Source organism: Micropterus salmoides, unplaced genomic scaffold (genome assembly GCF_014851395.1).
Source record: "Micropterus salmoides isolate LMB-PRFRI ecotype aquatic unplaced genomic scaffold, ASM1485139v1 Ms_hic_scaffold_16, whole genome shotgun sequence".
Lineage (NCBI taxonomy): Eukaryota > Metazoa > Chordata > Actinopteri > Centrarchiformes > Centrarchidae > Micropterus > Micropterus salmoides.
The window spans coordinates 32,602,845-32,630,797 of record NW_024040707.1 but is presented as its reverse complement, the minus strand read 5'-3'; the positions used below and the strand labels follow the sequence as shown (position 1 = coordinate 32,630,797).

The 27,953-nt window shown below is 42.8% G+C and overlaps 1 protein-coding gene across 1 annotated transcript; it reads left to right on the top strand.

The window, feature by feature from the left end:
* Window positions 1-1,395: 1,395 nt before the first annotated feature.
* LOC119904974 (zinc finger protein PLAGL2-like) lies at window positions 1,396-21,995 on the top strand. The gene is made up of 3 exons (XM_038721619.1): window positions 1,396-1,631; window positions 17,526-19,200; window positions 20,976-21,995. Exons 2-3 carry the CDS (start codon window positions 17,924-17,926, stop codon window positions 21,064-21,066), a joined length of 1,368 nt encoding a protein of 455 aa, XP_038577547.1. The 5' UTR covers window positions 1,396-1,631; window positions 17,526-17,923; the 3' UTR covers window positions 21,067-21,995.
* Window positions 21,996-27,953: the final 5,958 nt, after the last annotated feature.

Here is a 27,953-nt window from a genome sequence, read left to right as displayed (position 1 = left end):
GGGCCCAAAATTTCAATATTTTGTGGGGCCACCATTATTTTTCAGCACTCCCTAGATATACAGATACAGATATATTTACAATGTATGTTTACAAATCTGAAATGTATACTCAAGTGTAGCAGTGTGTATATCCAGGTTGTGCAAAATGCAATTTAGTATCACTTGGTAATATTGAGAGTGTTGAGTATGATGTTTAACTATAATGTAATGTAATTTATCATTCACGTGTCATTCAGTTTCCTCTCCCTGCCCTGAGGGGAGTTTTTGTATTTTGTGATTGCAGTGGGTAGGAATGACTTTCTGTCCTTCTCCCGCTGAAAACACTCTGCTGCCCAACCAGCAGGTTGTACAGCAAGTGTTGTCCATGATGTTAAACAGTTTGTGTAACAAACTTCTCTCCACAACCAACTCCAGGGGCCCCAGAGCAGACCCCAGCACAGAGCCACCCTTCTTTATTGCCTCGGCCATCTTTATGTGGTGGAACGGGAGCTTCGTGCCCTGGATGTGCATCCCACAAATCTCCATCAACTGCAAGATGCTATCCATCAATATGGGCCAACATTTCTAAAGAATGCTTTCAGCACCTTGTTGAATCAATACCACGTAGAATTAAGGCAGTTCTGAAGGCGAAAGGAGGTCAAACACAGTATTAGTATGGTGTTATGTTATGGTATATATGTATATATATGTATATATATATATATATATATATATATATATGTGTGTGTGTGTATATATATATATATATATATATATATATATATATATATATGTGTGTGTGTGTATATATATATATATATATATGTGTGTGTGTATATATATATATACACATATATATGTATATATATGTGTGTATATGTATATATATGTATATGTATATGTGTCACAGAATCCTTTCAGTTTTTCATTTTAATTGCACTGAATCTTCACACACTGGCGGCTAGGTGGCTTTGAGATTGATATTTAAATCCTTCTCATTACCTATTAATTTAAATTACCTACATATTGATTATACCTGTGAGTTACTCTCCACCTGCAGGCAGTCTAAAGACCTCAGACAGGAACCTGATGTTTCCAGGTTTCAGACTAAAGAGGACCTGGACCTGTGGAACCAGCTGCCAGGAACTCTTTGAAATAATCACACCGGGTAGTGATTTAGATTTTTCTTCTTTCTTCTTTTGTGAATTGATTAATATGATGTAATGTACCGGATCTCTGGATCCCATCACTTTGTAAACCAAACTGTTCAAGCACAGCTTTATTTTATTATTATATTCATAACTAGCTATATGTTTTATTTTGGGCTCCATGATGTATGTGTGCCCCGCGACCCTGAATGCAGGATAAGCGGTTGACGATGGATGGATGGATGATGGTGTGTGTGTGTGTGTGTGTGTGTGTGTGTGTGTGTGTGTGTGTGTGTGTGTGTGTGTGTGTGTGTGTGTGTGTGTGGGGGGGGTGTTCCTCTCTGAGGCCGGGGTGTGACGTCACTCTCCCACAATGCACGGCTCCCAGCTCAGCGCCCAGCAGTCCAGGCCCGGACTCTAACAAACATCCCTGAAACTTGTTCCAAAATGTCGGCGCGGGGACGGGACGGAGGTCGGAGGGGCCGCGGGGCGGAGGCGCAGTCGGTAAGTGGGGTCGAGTCCGAGTCCAGGTCCCGGAGCCAGACTTTAGCTCGGTGAGGCTCAGAGGAGTTAGCTCCCGCAGACAAACTCAGACTGAACTTAGTGAAGCGCTCCTCTTTTGTTTTTTACGTAGCACGCTGGCCCGGGGGGACTCTGCGGGTCCCCCCGCATCCGCACGGCCACGAGCCGAAACCCGCTACAAAACCCAGCTCCAGACACCAAACCCGGTTTCTCCACATAATTAGGGAAGGCAGCTGGGATAGCAGGCAAAGTTAGCCCCGGTCTGGTACCGACCCCGTCCCACCAGTCAATACCAGTGTAGACCTGTAGACTCCAGCTCCCAGCGGCCTGGGGAGGGCTCTCCGCCTAGAATGGTTCCAGCAAGACCAGCATGTCGGCGCTCGGTGGGACCCACGAGATGCCTCCAGCAGGTCCTCCAACCCGGCAGGCTTTATGCGGTCCTGTTAGCCCGAGTTAAAGACTCGGGGAGCAGGTTTAAAGTGGCGACTCTGGAGGAGAACTTTTAGAGGTCTGCAGATAAACCACAAATCAGGTCACAGCGTGCAGGTCCAGGTCCTGGCTCAGGGCTCTTGATTAGTTGAAAGAACAATTTGCGTTTTGTGTCTGATCAGTTTGACAGCTGTTGCATACTTTTATGTAAAGGTAGTACTTTACCCTGAAATATTGACGAAGTTGTAGTCAGTCTGATCATAAACTGGATTTTCCGGCTCATCTGTAAATCTCATGTTCAGACTCAAACCAGCAGCTGCCATCTCATTAGAGCTCAAACTGTGCAGATGCTCTTCGTGATAGAAACTGTAGCTGGAAATGACTGATTACGTCTTCAGGAGGAACCAATGGGCCCAGGACTGAGGGCCACAGACAGGAAGTCAGACTGAGGGACCGACAGGTTGATGATGTTTTGTTGAACGTTCAGAGTAAACAAACTGCAAATTCTGATTGCCAGAACTTCATAACTGTGAAGAAAACTGTACATTTTACTGCAGCACAACCTAATACACAAACATGGATCACAGAAAACACAAACGTGTATTATTAACATTTAACTGAATTCTACAGGGTCCAGGGCCATTACTCGGGCTGATGAAAGTGATGCCACAAACACATCAAACAATGAAAACCGCGACCTGAAGTATCATTTGAGTCAGCAGTTCATGTTCTCCTGGTCTATAAGGACTCTCCACCTCTAACATGTGTCCTTAATATACTATGTTTAGAAAACTCTCTGGCGCGAAGTCCAGGAGGGGCTGACATGATCTGTGGTCCCAGTGGAGAGTCATTAATGAACTACAGCGACATTAACAACATCAGTCTGTGTACGCTTTTATTCTGAAAAACCAGAAACAATCTGAACTTCGTCTCCTTAAGTAAAGGAGGTATTAAATGTTAGAAAGTAGTTTCAGCTGGGAGATATTTTTATTGAATCTGATTCATCTCACATAAAATCTTAATAAAAGTACAGAATCAGCCAGATACAAGAAAACATTTAAATCTTTATATATCACAGTTTAAATGTTTGAATGGCTTTAGTTCTGATCATGCTTCAATATAATCCATGGCTGCAAACAACAATTATTTTTATTATCGATCAGTCTGTCGATTATTTTCTGGATTAGTTGTTAGGTCGCTCAGTGTTTCCCAAAGCCCGAGGTGACGTCCTCAAACTTCTTGTTTTGTCCACAACCCAAATATATTCAGTTTAATGTCACAGAGGAGGAAAGAAAACAGAAAATATTCACATTTAAGAAGCTGGAATAAAAATTTGGAAATTTTTTCTTTACAAAGCGATTGATTATCAAAATAGTTGGCGATTAATTTAAATAGTTAAGAACTAATTGATTAATTGACTAATCATTGAAGTTCTAATATAATGTGACTTCTATGTTGAAAAGTTGTATTTGTGGATTCTTTTTTAGACATTTTGTAAATGTAATTTTTTTCATATAAGATAAAGAGTTTCAAAATATAAAGTCCTTTGCAATCAGTATTAATCAGGATCAATAAAAGAATGTCAGAACCAGTGAACGTCTTAAAGAACTATTCTGAATCTAACCTAAATAATTTTGGTACATAAACACTCATAAAATAAATGACAAATGGTTTCAGTTTTGTTTTTCCACTTTTCCTCATCATCGATCCTGAACCTTCAGATCACCTGGTTCACTGAAATGATCAATTATAAATCTTCTCTAGTTTTGTCTTTTTGATATTCCAGACTGTTTCATACATATTTGAGAGTTCCTAATCAGCAGGAGGAGCTCTGGACTATTGGTCTGCTGAGATTACTTAGTAATTCTTGGTAATTAGCATATACTGTTTAACATTAGGTTATCTTTAAGTCTTGGCTGCACATCAAACCTGCTGCTTCCTTGGATCAAAGGACCAGAAGCTCCTTCATCAGAGAAAACTGCACATTCTGTAACTGGAAAAGAGAATAAAAAGTTCCTTTAAACCAACTGTTAAAAACAGCGGTCACTGCTTTACACGAGCTCTCTGAACTTTAATAGTCTTAGATATAAATAGGGCAGGATGATAGGGCCAAAAATGTTTTCACAATAAGTATCAAATCTTTATTTCTTTTCAGTTTAAAGTAGGGCTGAACGATTAATTGCATTTGCGATATTATCGCAATATGATAAAATGAGATTTTCTAATGGCAAAGGCTGCGATTACACTCTGGTCACATGACACGTGAGATAAAGTGCAATTTATACTTCTGCGACGTTTTTTCTTGCAGCTGACGATGGCTTAGTGCACAAACTGGATTTTAAACCACCCCTTTAAGTGAAAACGCTTGGAATGAGCTGCGCGGTGAAGTACTAACTTCGTACAGAACTCTTTAATACGCTTTTGACTTGGTTATTTTTACTTTTTTAATTACTACTGCTAGCTAAACTTGGACGGTCTTGCTAGGTTGATGCTATCTTTACACTTCCCTGGAAGGATGTTCGCGGGAAGCGTTCAAGAAGAGGATGATATGAAGATTTTAGTGGAGAGGGTAAAACGAGTGCACGACTACACGAAACAACCCACTGACAGAAACTCTGATGAAGCTCTTGCTGACACACCTACTAACAGTCTTATCAAGAAAGTTGTCCGAAGGGAGAACTCTGAGCTAATAACGAATGCCACTCTACTTGTTGCCATCAACAAAATTGGTGAAAGACAGGATTCCTTTCTTGAGAAGCTTCAATGCATCGAGAAATCCGTCAGAGAACACCGACGCCATCCGCTCCCTGTCTACGTCTATGGGGGATACTAGGAAGGAGATGAATGGACTTTCTACTAACATAGCGGAGCTGGAGCAGAAGGTAAAGTCATTAACAAAGAGAGACAAAAAGAGACACTGTGCTGCGAGACAGGGTAAATGACATCGATGCCTACAAGAGAAGGTCGAATTTAAAGATATCGGGTGTCCCAGAACAAGAAAATGAAAACGTCAAGATGAGTGTTATCGATTTACTGTCTAGAGTCTCGCCGGGAATCAAAGATGCTCTCCATAACTCCGTGGATGTCGCGCACCGCCTTGGCCCCAAGAACAAAAGCAACAACAGCAGACCCCGCAACTACGTCGTATTATTGTGCAGTTCTTATCACGCACATACCGGGATCGTGTTTGGGCAGATGCAAAACACTCAGAGGTTCTAAAACAAAAAAGAATCAAGATCACAGAGGAGTTAACACAGCAAGTAAGAGATGCAAGAGCCAAGCTGTGGCCACTTGTGGAGCAGGCGAGAAAAGAAGGGAAGCTGGCGGGCTACAGTGGTCCATTCGCCATCATCGCTGGAAGGAGGATTTCTGCTCAAGATGTGACCTCATCACTGGACGGCTGAGCAACTACCTTTTTCCACACCCAGGTTTCTTGTTCATTTATCCACTGACGTTCCTTGGTGATTCCTTATTGATAGGAAGCTTTGTTTTTTTCATGGCAGATCTTTTATATGGCTATTAATAAGTTGGTGTTTTTGATAGTATTAATGACTATGGCTGCTGTTGGTATTTTGTGATGAGAATATAACTCCTGGAGTTCATTGACTTAAGGACATTCCAGTTAATTTTACTCTTCAAATAGTGTCCTCCTCTGGACTGTTTAGGAGGGTTAGTCAGCGTTTTAAATTTTTTTTCCCTTGATCCATTCCTTTTAGTTTGTCCTTAACTGATAGCAGGAGACAGCCGTCATGTTTCTATGCAATCTTTTGGGTCTCTACGAATAATTTCCGTTTTTCCTTTTTATATGTCTTATTTAACCAGCTCACCCAAGAAAGGGTATTCTCATATTGCACAGCTTATTAAGAAAAGTATACAGCAAGCTAGGGCTGGGCGGTATATCGGTATATAATGTATACCGATATAATTTCAAAAGAAATATGAAATTAGACAATACCGTTTATACCGATATAGTTTGATGTTGAGGTGATTAATTTGTTTCGTAAAGTCCTGCCAGCGTTTGCTCCTCTCTCTCCCTCACTGCGCAGCCCCGCCCCTCCCTCTGCGTCTGCACTCAGCCGTCTACTCACAAACTCTCAACAAGATGGATTGAGACACAGTGCTGGTTAAAGACCTGGCTTGTAAAAAGAAAAGCACGGTTCAGTCAGTGTTTCGCACACATACACTTCCGCGGGCCGCCCAGGTTAGACGACACACCGTTGCATTTATCAGAGAAACACGGTGATTACGTTTCAAGTCGCGACACTGGACACACCAGTCAGATGTTATTTGTTAGCTACCACGTTAGTTTTGTTTTGATAGGCTACGTCGTCAACACACCCCCGCAACATGCAGCTGCTGCTGGGAATCACCGGAGGAAAAGTCCAGAAGACAAGTTCTGTTTCTTTTCGGTGCCTTTATACAGCCTAGCCTACTACTGATGGAGAAAGTCACCGAAGCGGACAAACATGGAGAGAGAAACGTAAAGCACCTTTTCCACTGCAAGGAACCACCTCGACTCGCCTCGACTCGCCTTCTTTTGGTTTTCCTTTGTGTAAAAGTTGTACTTTTTTCGTATCACCTCCGTCTTATCTGTCTTTAGATTCTGAGTAATGTTGAAACATTTTAACTTAAATCAAGAGACAGCTGTGTGTGCGTCCCTGGTGTGTGTTTAATATTGCGTTGCGACAGTTGTGTGTGGCGTCTCTATGACGACCAGCTAGATTGCGGGGTGCTATCTCTGGCCTGGGTACTACTATCTGCAATGGAAAACGGAGGACGGCCAAAACCACCACCACCCCCCCCTCCCCAGCCCACTTAGCAGAAAATAACGATATACATTTTATACCGGAATTCTGCCTAACAGTACCGGGATATAACTTTTTGGCCATATCGCCCAGCTCTACAGCAAGCTTCCCCCTTAAGTTCAATTTCCTCCATAAGGTTGGAGCATTATAGTTTTTTGCTGTCGTCCTAGGTGGAGTTTGCAGCACAACTTAAGACAGGGGTGTATTATAATTCAGTTTAGCACTTTTTTCCACATCTTCCAAAGGTTACATTCTAGAAGTCCTTACCTACATGGTAAATTTATTTGTGTTTTAGTGTTGTCACATTTTTCTCTTTCTTGCTTTTCTCTTAATGTACGAGGGATACGAGAGATTACTAAAAGAAAAGCCTTATTCTTGTTCAAGCACAAAAAAGGGACATATACTTTTTACAAAAAACACATTCATGTCAGAGATGAAACTTTTTGGCGTAATGAGTGGGGGGGTAAAGCTCTCTTTTGTCATGGTTCTAGTCATTCAGGGGGCATTATGACTTTATTTGGTCCTAATTTTAATGGTTCTATCATAGACTCAATACTCTCTCCTGAAGGTAGATGGATTGTCAGTGCTGTTAAAACTGATGATTTAATTGTTATTTTAGCTAACATTTACGGTTTTTAATAGGACCACCCTAAATATCACACTTCTTCAGGATTTATCTGCCCAGCTACTCACTCTAAAAGCTAAGTTTTCTTCTGCCAAACGTATCATTGGTGGTGACTTTAATGAGGCCTCAGATTTAGATGTTGACAGGTTTCCCTCTAGAGGAAGATCAAGTAACTTAAATGTAGTTATTTGCAATAGTCTGTCATTGGTAGATGCGTTCAGACTTATGTGTCCAAAGTCACTGGATTCGTATACGTGGTTCAAGGCTGACTTGACACAGAAATCTTGCATTGATCTCTGGCTTATCTCTGATTCTCTGGCACCTCTTTTATGGTCAAGTAATATCTATCCCGCTCCTCTTACAGACCATGCTGGAATTGATCTTGCCCTGTCTACTGCAAACTCCCATCAACAAAGAACTCCAGGATACTGGGAACTTATTTTCCTCTTTTCTGCAACAACCCTCCTTTTGTTCAGGCATTAGGGAAATTATAAATAACTTCAAAACCAGAAATGAAAATCTCCTCTATATCTAAATGGGAACTGTTTAAATTTGAATGGAGAAAGTTTTCAATTAAGTTTGGCAAACAGTATTCAAAAGCTAAAATGACAAGGACTTATCATTTTAAAAGAAATAATATTTTAAACATTGCAGTTCTTAATAATGAAGCTCAAATAAAATTGCACTCTTAACAAGAAGAGCTAAATATGCTTTATATTGAAAAAGCAAATGGGGCATTTGTCAGATCAAGGTCAAAATGGCTGAAATATGGAGACAAAAATGAATTGTACTTTTTCAGTTTGGAAAACAATCTCAACCTTTATCTCTCAATAACTACATCCTCCTCTTTTGACCCTCATTCTTGCTGCTCTTTCTTTGATAAGGTTTGTCCGTTTATTCCTAAATTAAGTCAGGAAAACGTTGAAGTATGTGAAAGTTGTTTAACTATTAGTGAACTGGAAGCTGTTATCCATAAAACTCCATCCAATAAAAGCCCTGGTCCTGATGGGTTGCCATTTGAATTTTACAGAACTTTCAGGACATTAAAGAGATGCTTTTGGCTGTTTTTGAGGAATGCATGGAGAAAGGAGAGCTAACTAAATCAATGAAACAAGGCCTCATTGCCCTTATCCCTAAGCCAAAAAAAGACACTCCATATTTAGATAATTGGCGTCCGAAATCCTTCTAAAATTCAGATTGATTCAGAAAATTCAGATTCAGATATAAATTGCTAGCTTCCCTGTATGCCCAAAGACTTAAACCCTGTCTGAGTGAAATAACATCACCAAGCCAGTCTGGATTTATGAAGGATAGACATATAAGTAATAACATCCGTTTAACTCTAGACATATTAGATTATTCAGAACTAATTAATGAAGAAGCAGTTATTTCTTAGACTTTTACAAGGCCTTCGACACTTTAGAACATCCTTTCATAGTTGAATCTTTGCTTCATTTTGGATTTGGAGAAAAATTCGGAAAGATAACACGCTTTATAAAAATATCAATAGCAGTGTCTCATTAGTTAGTGGTACTTCACCTCGTTTTAATGTTAAAAGAGGCATAAGACAGGGGTGCCCAATATTGCCATTCTTATTTTTAATTGCTGCTGAACTTATTAATCTATACACTATATATTGCACAGATATTGAAGGAATACAAATAGGTGATAATAACTTAATTATTAGTCAACTAGCGGATGACACCTGTCTCTTCCTAAAAAATGAAGGTCAAGTTCCGATTATATTGGAGGCTTTAAAGTATTTTTCGAAGGCATCAGGTCTCACGATTAACCAGAGTAAATGTGAGATATTAACAGTGCATAATTCTGATAAAACATCCATGAGTGGCATGAAGGTAAAAAAATTCAGTGATATATCTTGGTATCTTGATAGATAAATCCACATCTGAGAGAGTATCTAGTAACTTTTGAGTTTTGAGCTGCAAAGAGACCTCGCCATACAAGGTTGAGTATTGTTGTCAAAGGCAGAAGGTATTGCAAGAATAGTATACCCTGCCATTTCACTGGATATTGACCCAAAGACATGTAAAGCCATTGACTCGCTTTTATTTAACTTCATATGGAAAAACAAAACTGAGTATGTGAAAAGGAAAACATGTATTAAAAGCTACTCTGAAGGAGGCCTTAATGCATTAGACTTTCAAACTATTAACCAGATTTTCAAGCGCAATTGGATTAAGCAGTGTTTGTCTAAAGGCAGTTGTCAGTGGTTACATTCCTAATTTGTTATTTGATAAGTGTGTTGGTCTAAAAGTTCTATTATCTTGTAATTATAAATGTACCAAACTTCCCCTCAAGCTCACTGACTTACATAAACAAGCTCTTGAAGCACGGAGAATGGCTTTTAAACACAACTTCTCTCCACATTAATGCATATTATGGAACAACCAACATGTGTTATTTAGAAATAAATCCAGGTACATAACAGAGTGGATCGATAAGGGTGTTATATTTATTCAAGACGTACTTAATGATAGAGGCGAATTTTGTGAATGAGGATTTTGTCTGCAACAGGGGTTTGGATACTTCTCGAAAGAATATCATTTATATTTTAAAAAGCATATCTCCAAAGTTACTATTCTTACTTAAAAGTGCATTGTTACATGGTCCTTTGAAGGGAGAGATCCCCAATCTCACCCTTGGTGGGAAAGATCTTTTTAACCGTATGTGTAATAATCGTCATATCAGAAGAGTACTGACTTCTGGTCATAGTGACTTTCCCAAATCGGTTCTCTTATGGAAATTAAACTTCCCGGAACTCTTGGCAGAGGATGTCTGGTCAGATTCTAACAAATTTCTCATTCCATATAAAAGAAGTCCATATGAAAATCTTGCATAGATACTATCCCTGTAATAAATTCTTAAACAAATTTAAAACAGATTTTTCTCCTTTATGTACTTTCTGTAAACTAGAGGCTGAATCTATTAGTCATATTTTCTTTAATTGTACTTACTCCCAAGAATTCTGGATAGAAGTTGCTTTGTTGATTTTCGTCGCTTTAACACGTTAATACTCATATTAGAAGACATGGTCTTGTTTCTAAATTTTAAAACTGACTCACAACCCATTGATAACGCTGTAAAGCTACTATGTCTTGTTGGTAAATTTCACATCCATAAGGCTAGATCGCTTCAAAATACTCCCTCTTTCCATCTGTTTTGTATTGAATTACAATATCTCTTTGATTCTGTCTCTAAAATACCATTAAACAAAAAAGCTATTAAAACCTCACTAATAATTAGCAAATTACTAAATAAAGAATCTATTAATACATAGGCTCTACATTACTTTATATCTCCCTCGTACAACCTTATTTCTTATTTACTTTTTTTTTTATTAGTGATATTTACTTTACTGGTCTATACTTATGTTTGTCCCGATTTGTTTCGTAATCAAAATCTCTGTATCACAAAGTCTGTTAACACATGTATGTTACTCTTGATTTTGTGGTTAATCGCTGCTTGTAGATCTATATTTGGCTAATAAAGAATGAAGAGAGAAAAAAAGAAATCGACGGCGTAGGCTACGGGGCTACGCAGAGGCTACGCCGTCGCCTCACGTGCACCTCCTCAAAAATGTAACTACACGTCGAGTTGACGCGGACCGTAAACTCTGTGATTGGTCGGCTGGTTAGTAATGCCTCCGAGCCGACCGGAAGTACCCCGCGCTTTAAAGTAACATTTACTAGCGGCCAAAACGGCGGCTGTAACACAGTGAATCAATATACAACACGAGCAAAATGACTCGTTTCACTATCAGAATGTGCATCAACTAATACACATTACGCTGTATTGACTTGTTGTACAACAAAAGAAACTTTAGTGTCACACAGGGAATAAAAGTAGCACCCTCCACCTGTGGGTAACTTGGTGGTGGTGGGTGAAATCGTCTGTCCCGAGTTACAGCCTGGTTACAGCCAGTGCGCTGCTGACCAGCATCGGAGGCTGCTTTCTTGTGGTCTGTTGGTAGGCCGACCTGATGATATTATATTATTAAGGGCTGTCCCCAAATAAGGATTTACTTGGTCGAATCAGAATCGTCATGTCCTGCCTATAGTCGACTCATAGTCGAATCATGTGTGTTTTTGTGCACGGCGATTGCAAGCGGAGGTAAATGATGATGGTCAGAATGTAAAACCCCAACACAACATGTCTCAGCAACATTGCTCTTGTGTCCATGAGAATGCGATGCACCTTAGAATAGCTTAAAACTGCAGTGTTTTCCCAGTTTAATGTGAGCTATAGATGAATGTTTTGGTGTTGGTCGTGGGGTTGGGGGTTCTCCCCCAAGAAAATGTTGTTTTCCAGTGAAAAGTATGTAATTTCACATCACATTGGGCCGTTATTTTCACCATATCTCTGAACAGATAGAGCAGATAATAAATAAACAACAGCCAAAGATCAGTCTACTGGATGAACTACAACCTTTAGATCTGGAGAAAGTAATTTGGTTGGTTCTGTTGCTCCACAGTGATTTTACAATGATGGCACAGCATGTTTTGGGCATCACCCCTAAGCCTTAACGGCAGGAAAACCCTGTTAATATGCCCTCAGAATCATTATAGATACGACTGTTCATGTTTGCCTTGTGTGTCTTCATTTTACAGCTTCTGACATTTATCTGTAGACATTTATACACTGCTCAAAAAAAATAAGGGAACATTAAAATAACACATCCTAGATCTGAATGAATGAAATAATCTCATTAAATACTCCTTTCTTTACATAGTTAAATGTGCTGACAACAAAATCACATAAAAATTATCAATGGAAATCAAATTTATCAACCCATGGAGGTCTGGATTTGGAGTCACACTCAAAATCAAAGTGGAAAACCACACTACAGGCCGATCCAACTTTGATGTAATGTCCTTAAAACAAGTCAAAATGAGGCTCAGTAGTGTGTGTGGCCTCCACATGCCTGTATGACCTCCCTACAACGCCTTGGCTCCTGATGAGGTGGCGGATGGTCTCCTGAGGGATCTCCTCCCAGACCTGGACTAAAGCATCCGCCAACTCCTGGACAGTCTGTGGTGCAACATGGCGTTGGTGGATGGAGCGAGACATGATGTCCCAGATGTGCTCAATTGGATTCAGGTCTGGGGAACGGGCGGGCCGGTCCATAGCATCAATGCCTTCCTCTTGCAGGAACTGCTGACACACTCCAGCCACATGAGGTCTAGCATTGTCTTGCATTAGGAGGAACCCAGGGCCAACCTCACCAGCATATGGTCTCACAAGGGGTCTGAGGATCTCATCTCGGTACCTAATGGCAGTCATGCTAGCTCTGGCGAGCACACGGAGGGCTGTGCGGCCCCCCAAAGAAATGCCACCCCACACCATCACTGACCCACCGCCGAACCGGTCATGCTGGAGGATGTTGCAGGCAGCAGAACGTTCTCCACGGCGTCTCCAGACTCTGTCACGTGTGTCACACGTGCTCAGTGTGAACCTGCTTTCATCTGTGAAGAGCACAGGGCGCCAGTGGCAAATTTACCAATCTTGGTGTTCTCTGGCAAATGCCAAACGTCCTGCACGGTGTTGGGCTGTAAGCACAACCCCCACCTGTGGACGTCGGGCCCTCGTACCACCCTCATGGAGTCTGTTTCTGACCGTTTGAGCAGACACATGCACATTTGTGGCCTGCTGGAGGTCATTTTGCAGGGCTCTGGCAGTGCTCCTCCTGCTCCTCCTTGCACAAAGGCGGAGGTAGCGGTCGTGCTGCTAGGTTGTTGCCCTCCTACGGTCTCTACCACGTCTCCTGGTAGCGCCTCCGTGCTCTGGACACTACACTGACAGACACAGCAAACCTTCTTGCCACAGCTCGCATTGATGTGCCATCCTGGATGAGCTGCACTACCTTAACCACTTGTCTGGGTTGTAGACTCCGTCTCATGCTACCACTAGAGTGAAAGCACCGCCAGCATTCAAAAGTGACCAAAACATCAGCCAGGAAGCACAGGAACTGAGAAGTGGTCTGTGGTCACCACCTGCAGAACCACTCCTTTATTGGCATGTGAAATTGTCAATCGATTTCACAGGAATGTGATTGACTTGGAGTTACATTGTGTCGTTTAAGTGTTCCCTTAATTTTTTTGAGCAGTGTATAAAAAATATCCAACATGAGAAACCACCTCCCTTCTGAGGTGCTTTTTATTTGCACATTAAAATCCAAACAAACGTCTCCTCATTAGCTTAAAAGGACTACTTTGCATCACTAATTAGCTTTACTAACCTCAGCTCCTCCAGTCACCTCCGTCCTTTCTTTTCCTAACAACCACTTTTTCAGACTGAAAACTGAAAAATAAGGCTATGTCAGTTTAGTCTAAGTTTGTACCTGATGTTCTCAACATTGGACAGGTAGGCAGTAATAAACAGTTACTTTCTATAAATTGAGCTAATGTTAAGTTACATAGCAGCTCTGTAGCTGCTGTAGAAGCTTTCCTACTCAGTTGCGCAGTCTGAAGGGGAGAGCTAACTTAGTGCTAACCGGCTTCACTTTTCCAGCAGGTGGGAAACAACAGACTTTTCTTGGTCTTGAGAAGCTGACACACTGTAACAGACACCGTACATTTACTGCCAGAATATTTTCCTCCGCTCGCGTTCACTTGACACTTTTTGCCGCTTGGACAATCAAACACTCGCTACGAGTGAAAACATTTGTAGCGCTAGTTTAATGATCGTGGGAAATTTTAGTAGTGCCGTGAGGAAACACTGCACATGGTGGCTCCGCTTAAATCTTGAAAAGCTTCAGTCTCTATTCATTCAACTTACACTGTAAATTTCCAGCTAAACTGCCTTATTGTTGACCTCTCTCTCTCTCTCTCGCCTGCCATTCACTGGTCTTGTGTGAGTTTAGTGTGCATGCCGTGCTGCCCACAACTGCATGCACGTCGCGGTTCCTCGTGGGTTTATTTCAAGTATCCGGCTATTTACAAACAATAAAATATTCTTTGTGTGGTTAATCAACGGTGATGAATTATCCAAAAGTCCCGCGAGGTGCGGACAACTCGGCACAACACCAGTGAAGCTGCCCAGATAGCAAACATTATTGAAACTAGATTCAATCAGCATTCTGCTCTCAACGTTTATTTAATTGAATCATTCATCATCATTTTGCACCATTTTTTAATATTGAAACAACATTGAAATGATAGCCCAATCAACCAATATTAAACCACAGAAAATAGACTAAATATATTAAAAATGTATAAATGACAACAGACAATTTAATCAGTTAAAAAGTAAAAGTTTATTTATGGAATAAAAAAAATTATTCACTACTCCTGCTCTGCTCTGTCCATCCATCCGGTCTGGAGCATAGGAAGCCATTTTTGTGCTGCCTGGGCAAAGTCAAAGACTTCTGTTCCCATTGTTTCAGACAGGGCATCTATAACAGAAAACATACAAACAAAATATCTTTCAGTAGTGAAAATGATGTGAAGATGAACAACGTAGGTCGGGCTGAATTGGCGCTTTTCAATCATATTTCCCGGTCAACTATAAATAGATAACTTTTCAATCATATTTCCCGGTCACCTGTAATTCAGTGACTTTTCAACATGTTTCCTTGTCAATTATAATTCAATGAATTTTCAATAATATTTCCCCGTCAACTAAAAATCAATGGCTTTTCAGTATCACGTAATTTCTGGTCAACTATAAATAGATGATTTTTCAACATTGTTGTTGTTACCCAGTCAACTACAAATCAATGCTTAATCAAGTATAATCGGGACAACTATAAATCAATATTATTCCAATGTCATGTTCATATATGGTAGTTCTTCATCGGTATTGCAATACTGACTCAACATTTATTTAAGTTTGAGATTTCAATCTCAACCATTCTGATGTTTATTCAATGTAGTCTTGCTCTCTGGGTGGGCCTCCGCTCCCTCTCTCCAGCAAGTGTTCCTCCACTGCCACCACACACACGCTACACCTTCACATGCGCACTGACGACCCAGGGTTAGGGTTACAATTTTGGATTTATTCATGCACTTTAAAAACATTTATTGGAAGTTTTATTGTTTTTACATGTTTATTTACAGCATTAAACATTGAAATGTATATTGTAATAGGCTGTATATTAACTTATTGGGAGAAAACTGGTAGTTCTATGTAAAATCAGACGTTGAACACCCCCATATCGCCAAAATGGCACGATCCTTGTTTCACTGCGAAGCTTCGACTGTGAGATTGACAGTCAGTCGATCAGGTTCCACCCATCGAAGCATCGAATCTTCGACTATTGGGAGTCAGCCCTAATATTATTTAATGCCATGACATGACTCTCAAACACACACTGATTTACTGCTTGTCCGTTTTGAATAAGGAGGTAAAGAGCTTAAAAATGAATCGCATATTAATTTTATGGTTGCAATATTGGTAAAAAAAATTGCAATTAGATTATTTTCCAAAATCGTTCAGTTTAAAGGCAGATTTTTGCTCCTGAGTGAAAGTTAATTGTGGTTAAAACTCTTCTTTCTGGTCAACCCTTGAGGCCAAACAGTGGATCACTTCACAAATCTGTGGCAGAATGTTCAAAACAATTATGAGAAAATCTTTGTCAACAAATATGCACAAGTAAAATTAAGTAAAATCTTTTTTCCGTCCTTTTGTCTCGACATAATAAACATCTCAATAAAATAAAATCCTAATTCATGTACGATTCAAGTGAATAAAATGAGACATTTATTGAATATTTAACATTTATTATATTGTTATTAAAAAATATTATATCGCAATAATTATAGTTATTGTTTTATTGTCTAGCCCTAGATCTAACTCATAAATATTCGTCCCCCTGTTTTCCTTCTCAAACTGAAAAATACAGCCAACACATTCTGAAGTCACGTTTCTCTCTGTCGCTATGCCATCATATGTACGTAGCCGCGCTGCGTCATGCTAGCCTGATGTGCATCTCCCCAAAAATGTAAGTAGACAACATGACTATGCAGAACTGTGATTGGTCGGCTTGGTAGTGATTACTTCCTCCCAGCCCCCCGGACATGCTCCGTGCTTTGAATTCAAGTGGCCAAACCAGCAGTAACCCTTTTTAGCACAAAATGATCAGAATATTTGATGCATTCAGTCTGATAACATTTGGAAATTTAGTTACTATGCTCGCTAGCGTTTTAAGTGCAGAGCGACACAGACACCAACACACTTGTATAAATGCTCACGCAGCAGGTAGCCTTTGCCGCAGAAGTCTAAACTGTCCTGTAGCTGGCTGAATGAGAGTCTGTTGCTGAGCAGCGACTCCCGCTGGTTCTTCAGAGGCAGGCTGATAAATAAAAGTGACTGAAAACAACATTCGTCCACTCAGCCGACTCCAGCGGCTCGCAAGATGCATTGCAAAAAGAGATGGTGTTATCTAAGGTAAAGTTCTGCTTCAGTCCGTGCTTGTTGGCGTTCACAAATCGGTCTCTTCGTCTCTGAATCTCGCTTCAGAAAACAAACAGAAGGGACCTGCAGATCGCAGCAGTGAGGGCGTGTAGCCTTTCAGCGTTAAGTCACCAGTGTTCACTGTTACTTTACCTGTCCATGATTGTAAAATATTGAGTCACTGTATCTCCAGACAGAACACCAGGGTTTAATTTCAATTTAAGTAACGTAACGAGTTGTCGTCACCTGTCACCTGGGAAACACCTGCTGTTGTCGTGTTGCGCTCCAGATGCTGTTTGAAGTGAATAATGTTGGAGTACTGTTTCTTATTTCAGGGTCGATTTGGCATTTTGGGGTCATCCATATATGATAATTCTTCAAAACAAAAGTTCAATAAATGATGTTTCTAAGTCAGTGAGTTCGATAAGGAGGAAGGAGTTAGATAATAGTGATTATGACATAGTCTTTTTGCCATAGTCAAGCAGCGCTTTTCATTCAAACACAGCAGAGGGGTTTAAAAGGCTGAAAGATCAACTTGTATAGTTACATGACGTCTGCTCATCATCAGAACCAACCAGAGGGGTGACTTTTGTTTCTGTGTTGCAGGTCTGTGGCGATGTGGATCTGCCTCTGTGACTCATCTGTATACTAATCCCTCTGCAGACCAGCACACGAGCGCCTCTCAGGGAACACAGGCCCAGTCGGAGCTCCCAGAGCAAACCATCACCACAGCCCTGTGGGGATTGCTATGGCAGCTGCTGCCACAGAGACCAAGTGCTGGACTCGGACTGGCCCCAGGAAGGCAGGAGAGACCGCTACTCATCGCCCCGAAAGACACAATCAACAAGCAGCACTTGACTCCAGCACTGTCCGTTAACAGGACGGTCTGCAGGTTGAGGCACGGCTCTCGGGAGGATCCTCATGAGTCTGGTCTGCGTTTGCTCCGGCTCTTGGCCAGAGTCCCCGTGCAGCAGCAGAACCAGCACCGTTCCTTGTGTTAGACCATGTTCCACCAGCAAGACCATCTGAAGGGCCAGCTGCAGGAGGGCCAGCCAGCCAGCAGGCAGCTCTACCACTGCCAGGAGTGTGGGAAGCAGTACAACACCCAGCTGGGCTACAGACGCCACCTGGTGGCCGCCCACAGCGCCACGGCGGGCCTGTCCTGCCCAGAGGGGGCGCCCTCGCTGCTGGAGCACCTGGGTGGCCACATCGACAGGCCCCCTCCCTCAGAGGGCAACAGCAACGCCGGCGTGCCAGTGAGAGAGAGGAAGTACTCATGTGAGCGATGCGACCGCCGCTTTTACACTCGGAAGGATGTACGGCGCCACGCCGTGGTGCACACAGGGCGCCGCGACTTCCTGTGCCCACGCTGCGCACAACGCTTTGGCCGCAGGGACCACCTGACCCGCCACTTGAAGAAGAGCCATGCTCAGGAGTCTGGGTTGATGCCTCCCTGTACACCCAGCACTCCTGTGGCTGCCCCGAGCCCCGCCACCCAGTGCCCGGTGAAGGAGGAGCCCAGCCCTGTGGCCTCTGACATGGGCCCCAAGGAGCCCATGGAGACCTACTCCAGAGACATGTACAACTCCTACCCCATGACCAATCCTGTACCCGGGTTGGGCCACCCCCACGGCCTCATGCAGGGCTCTGTGTCCTCGAGCATGGGCGTTGGGCGCTCCATGCCCCCCCAGTCTTCTCACCACCACCTGCAGCCCCCGGCGGCCCCGCAGCAGCAGCCCTACGGCAACATGGCCAGGTACCAGCACGTATCTACCTCATATCCTCGCGCTGACGTGGACAGCTTCCTGCTGGACCTGCAGAGCGCCCCCCCACCTCACCTGAGTGCAGTCAACTCCGCTACCTCGACTTCTGCCTCCCCTCAGAGGGAAGTGCTGGGTGAAGGGGTGGGTGCTGGCGGTGACCCTCACCTGCTGTCCAGGAGCCCCGCCATCTCCTCCACTGAACTGTCTTGCACCACTAACATGGACCTGGGGCCCCTCCTGGGCTTCTTGCCCTTCAGCCTGCCGCCCTACAGCCCTCACATGGGGATGGGGGGGTTAGTGATGAGCTACCCACCTGCCACCACGACCTCCTCCTCTCCTTCCTCTTCCACTGGGCTGTCCTCCCAGGCTCCAGGGCCCTTTACCTTCTTCCAGCCTCCCCAGGCTCATGTGCCCCAGGGCCCCGGAGCCCACAACCACAGCCAGCTACCTCAGGCGTACAGCAGTCCTGCTATGAGCACTTCCAGCTCCCTACCTCACTACTACCAGGCCTTCCAGCAGTAAGCAGCTCTGTGTCCCACAGACGATGCCTTTACACCAGCTCACGGACGTGTAGCTTTAGCCTGTCAGAGCTAACCATGCTAACTTAGGACACAACAAATCACCTCATCAGTATTACCTCGTTATTTAACAAGGAAGCTTGCACGTTTGAGGGAATGTAGAAAGAGTGTCTACAACCAAAACAGAGAAATACTTCCTTTGGTGAGGCCTGTTACAGGTGGAGGCACTTAGCTCGCCACAGATGGTCCAGGTCCCCCTCCCCCCCAGTTCACCAGTGTTTCACCAGAATTAGGCCCGTTGTAGGTGTCGGACACTGTTAGGCCCCCGATCAGACAGAAAGCATTTTACAGGTTCGAAGACGCGAGGCGCACAGCAATGCCTTTTTTGGTTGACTTCGGAAAAGAACAGTGTGCTGCGTTATTTTCATGTTGCTAGGCAACCACCGATCCAGCTGTCCTGTCAGTCTAATCAAAGATTATAGCACCAGCGATCTGTAATCTTTGGTTTGCTGCTAAGTAATAACTGTCATATTAGCAGAAACTTAATCACAACTCACAGGTCTGAGTCTTTTGTTGCTAAAAACATCTACTTTAATAAAATAGACAAACAGAGGGCGCCTGCTCTGACATTGATTGAGGGTGAGAGGTGAACAAACACGCAGGAGACAGGGAAACAGAGATCCGTGTGATTACATGAGACCGTCAGAAAAGGGAGACACCGCTGGTAGGAGGCTACCACCAGCTGGTCCAGTAACTTCGTCTTAATGATGGTCGGTCCAAGGCTTATTTTAGCATGACTCGGGGACAGTTTGTTGCAGTCTCCGGACAATCCAAGCAACTGTAAACTTCGTTACCACAACTGAGGGCCTGTCTCTTAGTTCATTCGATTGGTCAATGGAAAAAAACACAAATGACGTCAGATGCTTTTCTGCTCAGAGTTGAAATTTTTTCAACACTGTGCACTCAGAGCGCTCCTTCGAAAACGCACAGCAGGCGCCAAAAATGTGAAGCACCCAGGGCACATAAACAGCGTGCAGAACGCTCACTGCCAATAGAATATAATTTTAAAAAGGTGCCTCTCACTGCAGAAAATGCATTCTGTCTGATCCGGGCCTTAGTCTGCAGGATACTTGAAACCATGTGTATTATCAGTTCAGCAGATCAGACCGTAGATCTCAGGTACTGGACCTGAATTGCAGAACCATGTTCTGTATTTGGAAAGTTCCAGCCCTGAAGATCTTTAGATGCAGATCTGAGATCAGACAGACTCTTAACTTCTGTTAACTAGATGCACTTAGTTTCATCTTCAACATGGCTGACCTGTAGAGGGTCACATCATCCCACACCCCAGGTGGTGGACAGCTGCTGCCCACCTTGTGGGCCAGAACATTTGACCCAGCAGGTACCGATCAGACAGAGCCGTGTTAACCAGGTCACCAATCTCAGCGTCGCTCCCTGTGCCTTTTTAAATGCATAGAAGAGGTTATCCAGGTGTTCACCTGAGACCCACCTGGCTCTGACCTGCTGAGGGAGTGGCTGTCAGAGATCCAGATCTGGGATAGATAGTCCTGGATCTGTTCCACGTGTCAGACTGTCAGCCCAGCGTGTAGCGTTAAACAGACGTCTGACTGTCTGCTGCAGCAGGTGGTACGTCTCAGCTTGTGGGGAACTTCACGTGGAATGTCATAGAAGCGCTTTTTAATATGTTGATCACCTGTACCCCCCCCCCCCGATGTGTGAGCACTTGTTCTTGTTGTCCTTCCTTTACCTCCGAGGTCATGGACTCAGGGAAGCCGCCTGTCCCGTGCAGCAGGACAGCAGTACTGGACCGTTCCTGTGGTGGACGCTCAGCTGTGGTGGAGATGAGCTGTGGAAAGAAGAGCTTCTCTCTTTTCTGCCTTAAGGCCCTTGAACTGAAGGACGTCTCTTACCATCGTGTTGCACCAATGTCTTAAAATGCTACTGTTGTGCCTCTAAGAGTGTCTGATCTGGACTTTAAGCACTTACCACGTTTCTAAGACAGGACGGTTGGATCTGTCCCTCAGACACGCAGTGCGGTGCTTTCTCTTTTTACTTGTATTTAGTTACTTTGGCTCTTCCTGTGCCATTAGATTGAAAGTATAAAGGTAGATTTTATGAATCTAAACTCTTTACCTAGCAGCAGACATTGACATTATAATTCAGTCAAACTTTCTACCTCTACCTTGTCGTATATCTTTCTGCAGAGATCATTAGAGATAGTTTAACCTGTAACCATTGGGCAGTTTGTACCACTGTTGAAGAGCCGATCTGTTCAACTTCAGGACCACGTGAGTCCTGGTGGTGCACTCCACTGTCAGGCCTCGTTCTCCATACTTGCCTTTAATGATATTTCTACTTATGTACTACCTCAGAGAAGGGACAGGCAACTGTCCATCTAACTGCAGAGAAAATGTAGAGTTTTATTTTTGTCAGAAGAAGCACATGTACTTTGTAGCTCTGTAGTTTTTTACTAAGATTAGCTCCCAGCAGTAGGAGGTCCACCTGCTCACCATCTGCAGCTTCAAGCTGAGTCCCTCCAGACTGAAGCTGCAGAGGGGGGGGGGGGTCTCACTAAAAGAGGGTTCAGGACCGGCATGCTGCCTCGGCTCTGACCCACCACAGTGCAGGATCCACCTCCTGGACTTAGTTATGCATTAGGTGTTTGTATTATCACTTACTAGATTAGAAGACAGGTGAAAGAAAAGGATTGTGTTTTTCTGATTGTCTGAACTTACAGTAATACAAAATAAATCCAGCTTTAGATTTCCACTCTGCTCGTTCCTGTGTTTTACTCAGGTTTAAAGTAAACCAACTAACCTTTAGGAAGAGGGGGGGGGTGAGACTGTGCAAAGGTGTCATCTGAGCAATTCATAGTTTTCAGTCACGTGACATGCTCGGTGACCTGAAGGGCAAAACAACAGACCAACACGTGGCGTCTAACTCACCCGTAGAGATGCCACAAAAGCAGTCAAATTTTATTTGGATCACCTTTCAACTTAAGAAAAAGATTGTAGTGTGGGCATATCCGATCCATATAACATTACAGCATCCGCTGCCGCATTTCTACCGTTAAAAACCGCCAGGTCCCTGCCGCCGCTGGACTGCGGTAATGTTTACTTTTACTTTCTGGGGAATCCCTCACCTAACACAGCCCAGGCTTGTCTCCTCCTCGATTAGTAAATCCGAAAGCACAACAACCATCCAGCATTTTGGCAGCACAAAAAGTAACAAACATGCATATTGGTTGGCAGGCTGCGGAAAATGTCTTTTTTGCCCTCCAAGAGAGCGTTTTCCTTGGAATGTGATGTCACGTGAAAACTATGAATAGGTGGCTTCTTTGAAGAATCTAAATTCTAAAATCCTTTTGGTGTAACGCTTGTTTACTACATGATCCCACTGAAAGGGAAGATGTGTTCAAGCCTTGGTCCGGTGCTGCATGTTTAACATTAACAGCCATATTACAAAATGATCCGGCTGAATCCACATGAAGATCTTCTGTGTCTCTGTAGGAGAACATAACCCTGATGATGTCATAGCGAAGGCATCAGGGTTAAATGAGCCGGACTGGGGTCTAACGCTGTGTTCCACACCTCTCAGAACCTCCCCACCTCAAACTGTCCAAGTGCTTGATCATGACCCCAACCATGACAACCGGATGTTTGTTGCTCAGGTGGTCACACAGCTGAGCCCTCAGCAGCGCCCACAAAAGATGTTTGAATGAAAACCAGTAAATATACGCTCGCTACATCAGCTGGTAAATGTTGTGTTCCTACTGATGTTTTTAAGTTCAGTGCAGAGCAGAGGCAGCGACTGTTCACTGTAATTACCTGATAACCTTCGTTTACACACGACAGGTTTTACTACATGATAGTATTATTTTAATGAAACACAGCCAGATATACTTTATGTTGTCTTTCAGTTTATAGTTTACCATTTCCATTGTGTGCTGCCATCATTCAGCTGCTCCTCGTGAAGTCGGGGGACAGATTTAATTAGGAGCTCAAACTTCACGTGGCGTTCAAGGTCCTTTTTCTGGTTGGAGGTCTGAAAGTTCCGAGTTGCCTGGAACACAGCATAACAGTCTTTCAATAAATTGGCCGCCTCGTCACTGACTAAGAAGACTGATGTGTTCAGGGACTGGACCAACGAGTCAGTCAGACTCCTGAACACCACCACCTCCTACACCTGCTAAAGAAACAGCCATTTACTGTGGAGTCCAGCAGAGCGAGCGCACGGTTATCCTTGCTTCAACTTTTTACTTCACTACATTTATCCAACAGCTTCAGTTACTCACAAAGTCAGATTTTTACACACAAAATATGAAGAGTTTATAAAATATGATGTTATAAACTAAACTCCAACAAATTATACTAGACCAGCTGACAGGATTATTAGATTAATCAATCCGTCAATTGACAGAAAATTGGCAACAATTTTGATCATAAAGTCATTTTTAGGAAGATTTTTCCAGACATACTTTTACATTAGTAACATTTTCAATGCAGTACTTTTACTTCACAGTGAGGTATTAGTACTTTTACTGCAGTAAAGGATCTGAATACTTCATCCAGCACTGTTAAAAAGAGCAGAGTTTCTACAGTTCTACTTTTCATGAAGGCCTTGTGGTCTTTAGTGTTCATGGATCATCACCAACCGCTCATCACTGCAGCAGCTGAACTCCTCTCAGCAGGTTCTGACCAAGACTTTAGCTTCCTGTTAAAAACAAAGGGGGTGCACCTGGAGTCCCTTAAAGGGATCCTTTCCATGGTGCAAACACCTGGGGTAACTGTCTGAGCTGAAGCAACAGAAAATAGGGTCCAGGTTTAAAGATGAGACGCTTTTCTGTGTGGGCTCTGTGACAATGATTAACAGCTGTTTAATACAGCGGCACTCAAACTTGTTCACATCAGGGACCCCCATCTGATAGGGTTTTTGCTTTTTAGATGTTTTTATTACAGAAAGTGTCCTGTGTTACTTAGGGAATGAATTACAGTGAAAATAAATGATTCCCCTTTTTGTTGGGGACCCTACTTTGAGAACAACTGGTTTAATAGAACACAGTTGTTGATTTATGTTTATTTAGTTTCTGGTGGTGGTTTATTGCTTATTCTGATTACAGACTGGTGTAGGGACGAGCTGTGGTTGGTGGACGAGAGATGGCAGAAGGAAGTGACGGTTCAGGAAGTGAGTTAGGAGAGATGGTCGAAGGTGGCGGGAGTTATGAAAAGTGGAATATAGCAGGTAGGAAAAATAAGTGTAAAAAGAGCCTAAGATCGGATGGGAGTGATAGTGACGGGAGAGCAACTGTAACTGAAAGGAGGAGAGAGGATTTCAAGGCAATAGTAAAACTTGTGCAAGATGGGGCTTCATTCTGCGATTGGAATCCAATACAGCTAACTAAATCCATAAGTAAAGAAATCGGGGAGGTAAGGAGTGCTAAAATATTGCGAAATGGATCATTACTAATTATATGTAAGGATGGAGTACAACAAGGAAAAGCAGTCAGAATGAATAAAATAAATGGCAAGAAAGTACAATGTTCTCTGATGACTGACAGAAAATTGGTCAGGGGAGTTATTACAGGGATTCCAGTAAATGTAACAGCAGATGATGTTAAAGGAAATGTAACAAATGCCAAAGTGAGTGAAGTCAGACGTCTTAAAGCAAGCAGAAATGGGATTAAAAGTGACAGTCTCTCTGTACTGATCACATTTGATGAGGAAAGACTCCCGGAAAAGATCTTTATTGGATATATGTGTTATGATGTGAGGCCCTATGTTCCCCCACCTCTCAGATGTTTTAAATGTCAGAGGTTCGGACACGTAGCATCCGTGTGCAAGGGAAAGCAAACGTGTGGTAGATGCGGTGGAAACCACGAGTATGGCAAATGTGCAGAGGGGACAAAGCTGAAGTGTTGTAATTGTGGAGGAGAACATAGCTCAGCTTACCACGGATGCGAAGTTGGTAAGAGAGCGGCAGAGGTGCAGCGAGTCAAGGCTACTCAGGGAATAAGCTACGCAGAGGCAGCAAAGAAGGTTTCAGGAGACGCGCAGGTGACAAGGCAAAATGACACTAGAAATAAAGATGCAGGGAAATGTGTATACCTGGTGGAATGACAACTGTAGTAAAGCCATAAAGGCCAGGAATAAAGCATTTAGAGAACTCAAGAAACATCATTCTCAGGATGCATTGATCCAGTATAAAAGGGCCCAAGCAATAGTAAGGAGGACAATTAGAACACAAAAACGAACATTTTGGAGGCAGTACTGTAGCACTATTGGAAGGGAAGTACAGCTGTCAGATGTATGGGGCATGATTAGAAGAATGGGGGGGATTAGAAGAAATTATGAGATACCAGTGTTGAACACTGGGAACAAAATGGCTGTCAATAACTTAGAAAAGGCGGAACTTTTTGCACAAACATTTGAAAGGGTTCATAGTTCGTGTAATCTCACAGATGAGGCTAGGCAGTGTAGAGAGGAAATCTTAATGAAGAATCCCAAAATAACAGAGAAAAGGGAGGTGTCAGGAGATCCGTTAGATCTACCGTTTAATATGTTTGAGCTAAGAAGAGCAATTACGAGTGCTCGTCAGACCACTCCAGGGAAGGACGCTGTATGTTATGGAATGTTGGCACACATGACAGATAGTGCACTAGACACGGTGTTGGGTTTGTTTAATAAAGTTTGGGATGTTGGCCAACTTCCTTTAGCTTGGAAACAAGCAATAATAGTGCCCATTCCAAAACCAGGAAAAGATCAGTCAGACCCTTCCAGTTATAGACCTATTGCATTAACCTCACACTTGTGCAGAATTATGGAACGAATGGTCACAGAGCGTTTAACATACTTCCTAGAGAGTAAAGCTCTTCTGTACCCGTACCAGAGTGGGTTCCGTAGAGGTCGGAATACAATGGATTCAGTACTGTGCCTAGAATCAGACATCAGGAAAGCACAGACCAACAAAGAAATACTGATAGCTGTATTTTTTGACGTTGAAAAAGCATATGATATGCTCTGGAAAGAAGGGTTACTTATTAAGTTGAAGTCATTGGGTATTGGTGGTAGAACATATAATTGGGTTATGAACTTTCTATTTGACAGGGAAATACAAGTAAGAGTTGGCACAGAATACTCCAGTGTATATAAGGTGGAAAATGGAACTCCGCAAGGTAGTGTGTGTAGCCCATTGCTATTCAACATAATGATAAATGACATCTTCTCTCAGGTTGAACAAAGCGTAGGGAAATCTTTGTACGCAGACGACGGGGCTCTGTGGGTAAGAGGCCGCAATGTGTTGCACGTCAGTAAGAAAATGCAAGCTGCAATAGCTGCTGTGGAAAAATGGGCAAATAAATGGGGATTCAAGTTATCTGTTGCAAAAACACAGGTGATCTGTTTCTCAAGGCGGCATAAAGTCACGCCTATTTCCATGAAGTTATATGAACAACCGCTTAAGCAAGTCAAAACAATTAAATTTCTTGGGGTTTGGTTTGATGAGAAGCTCACCTGGAATACTCATTTAGATAAAGTTAAGAACAAGTGTAAAAAGGTCATCAATATACTTCGTTGTCTGTCAGGACAAGAGTGGGGAGCAAGCAGAGCAGCTCTACAAAATATATACTGGGCACTCATGAGATCCGTTTTTGACTATGGATGTGTAGTGTACATGTCAGCAGCAGAATCAAACCTTAAGAAGTTGGATGTATTACAAGCTCAGGCCTTGAGAATTTGCAGTGGATCAGTCAGAACATCTCCGGTGTCAGCAATGCAGGTGGAAATGGGAGAAATGCCGTTAAGAATCAGGCGAGTAAAGTTAATGTTGGCATACTGGGTTAATCTCCAGGGGCAATGTGACTCTCATCCTGCCAAGAGTCTCTTAATAGATTGCTGGGAACACAATGAGACAAATTTCACAAGTTTTGGGTGGATTGGTGATGCAAAGGCAGAAGTCATAGGATTACGACAATTAGACTACAGCCCTACAGTGTCACAGTCTTCCATTCCTCCCTGGTTATTCCCAACACCAATTGTAGATCTAAACATACAGCAGGAGTTGAAGGATATGTCAAAGAAACTTCCAGCATGCAGTATAGTACAGAATTACTTTGATTTACATTTTTCAGACTCCATGTTTATATTCACAGATGGCTCCAAAGATCCTGATACAGGGCGTGCAGGTGCAGCAGTCTTTTTCCCAGCAAGTGAGTCATATATCAAGAAAAGAATATCAGATCAGTGTATACCACAGAGTTGACTGCAATAGTACTGGCCCTGCAGTGGATAGAAGAGAGGGAAACAAATAATACTGTCATTGCATCTGATAGCTTGTCTGCTCTAATGAGTATTAAATCTGGCAAATCATCATTTAGATCCAAAATCCTCAATGACATATTCCTTATATTGTACAGGATGGAGCTAAAGGGCTTATCCACATGCTTCCTTTGGGTTCCTGCTCATGTTGGTGTGGAGGGAAATGAGCAGGTGGATATTCTGGCCAAAGGAACACTCAAAATCAAACATGTAGACCTAAAAACCCCTTTAACTAAAGATGAAGCTAAGACATTTATCAGGACCTATGCACAGTCAGTTTAGCAGGAGCACTGGGACAACAGTGAAACTGGAAGGCACCTATATAATGTACAGAGACAGGTTGGTGCCGGAAGGATGGTGGGCTGGAAACGTAGGGAAGAAAATATAATCACTCGTCTGAGAATAGGACATACAGGTCTC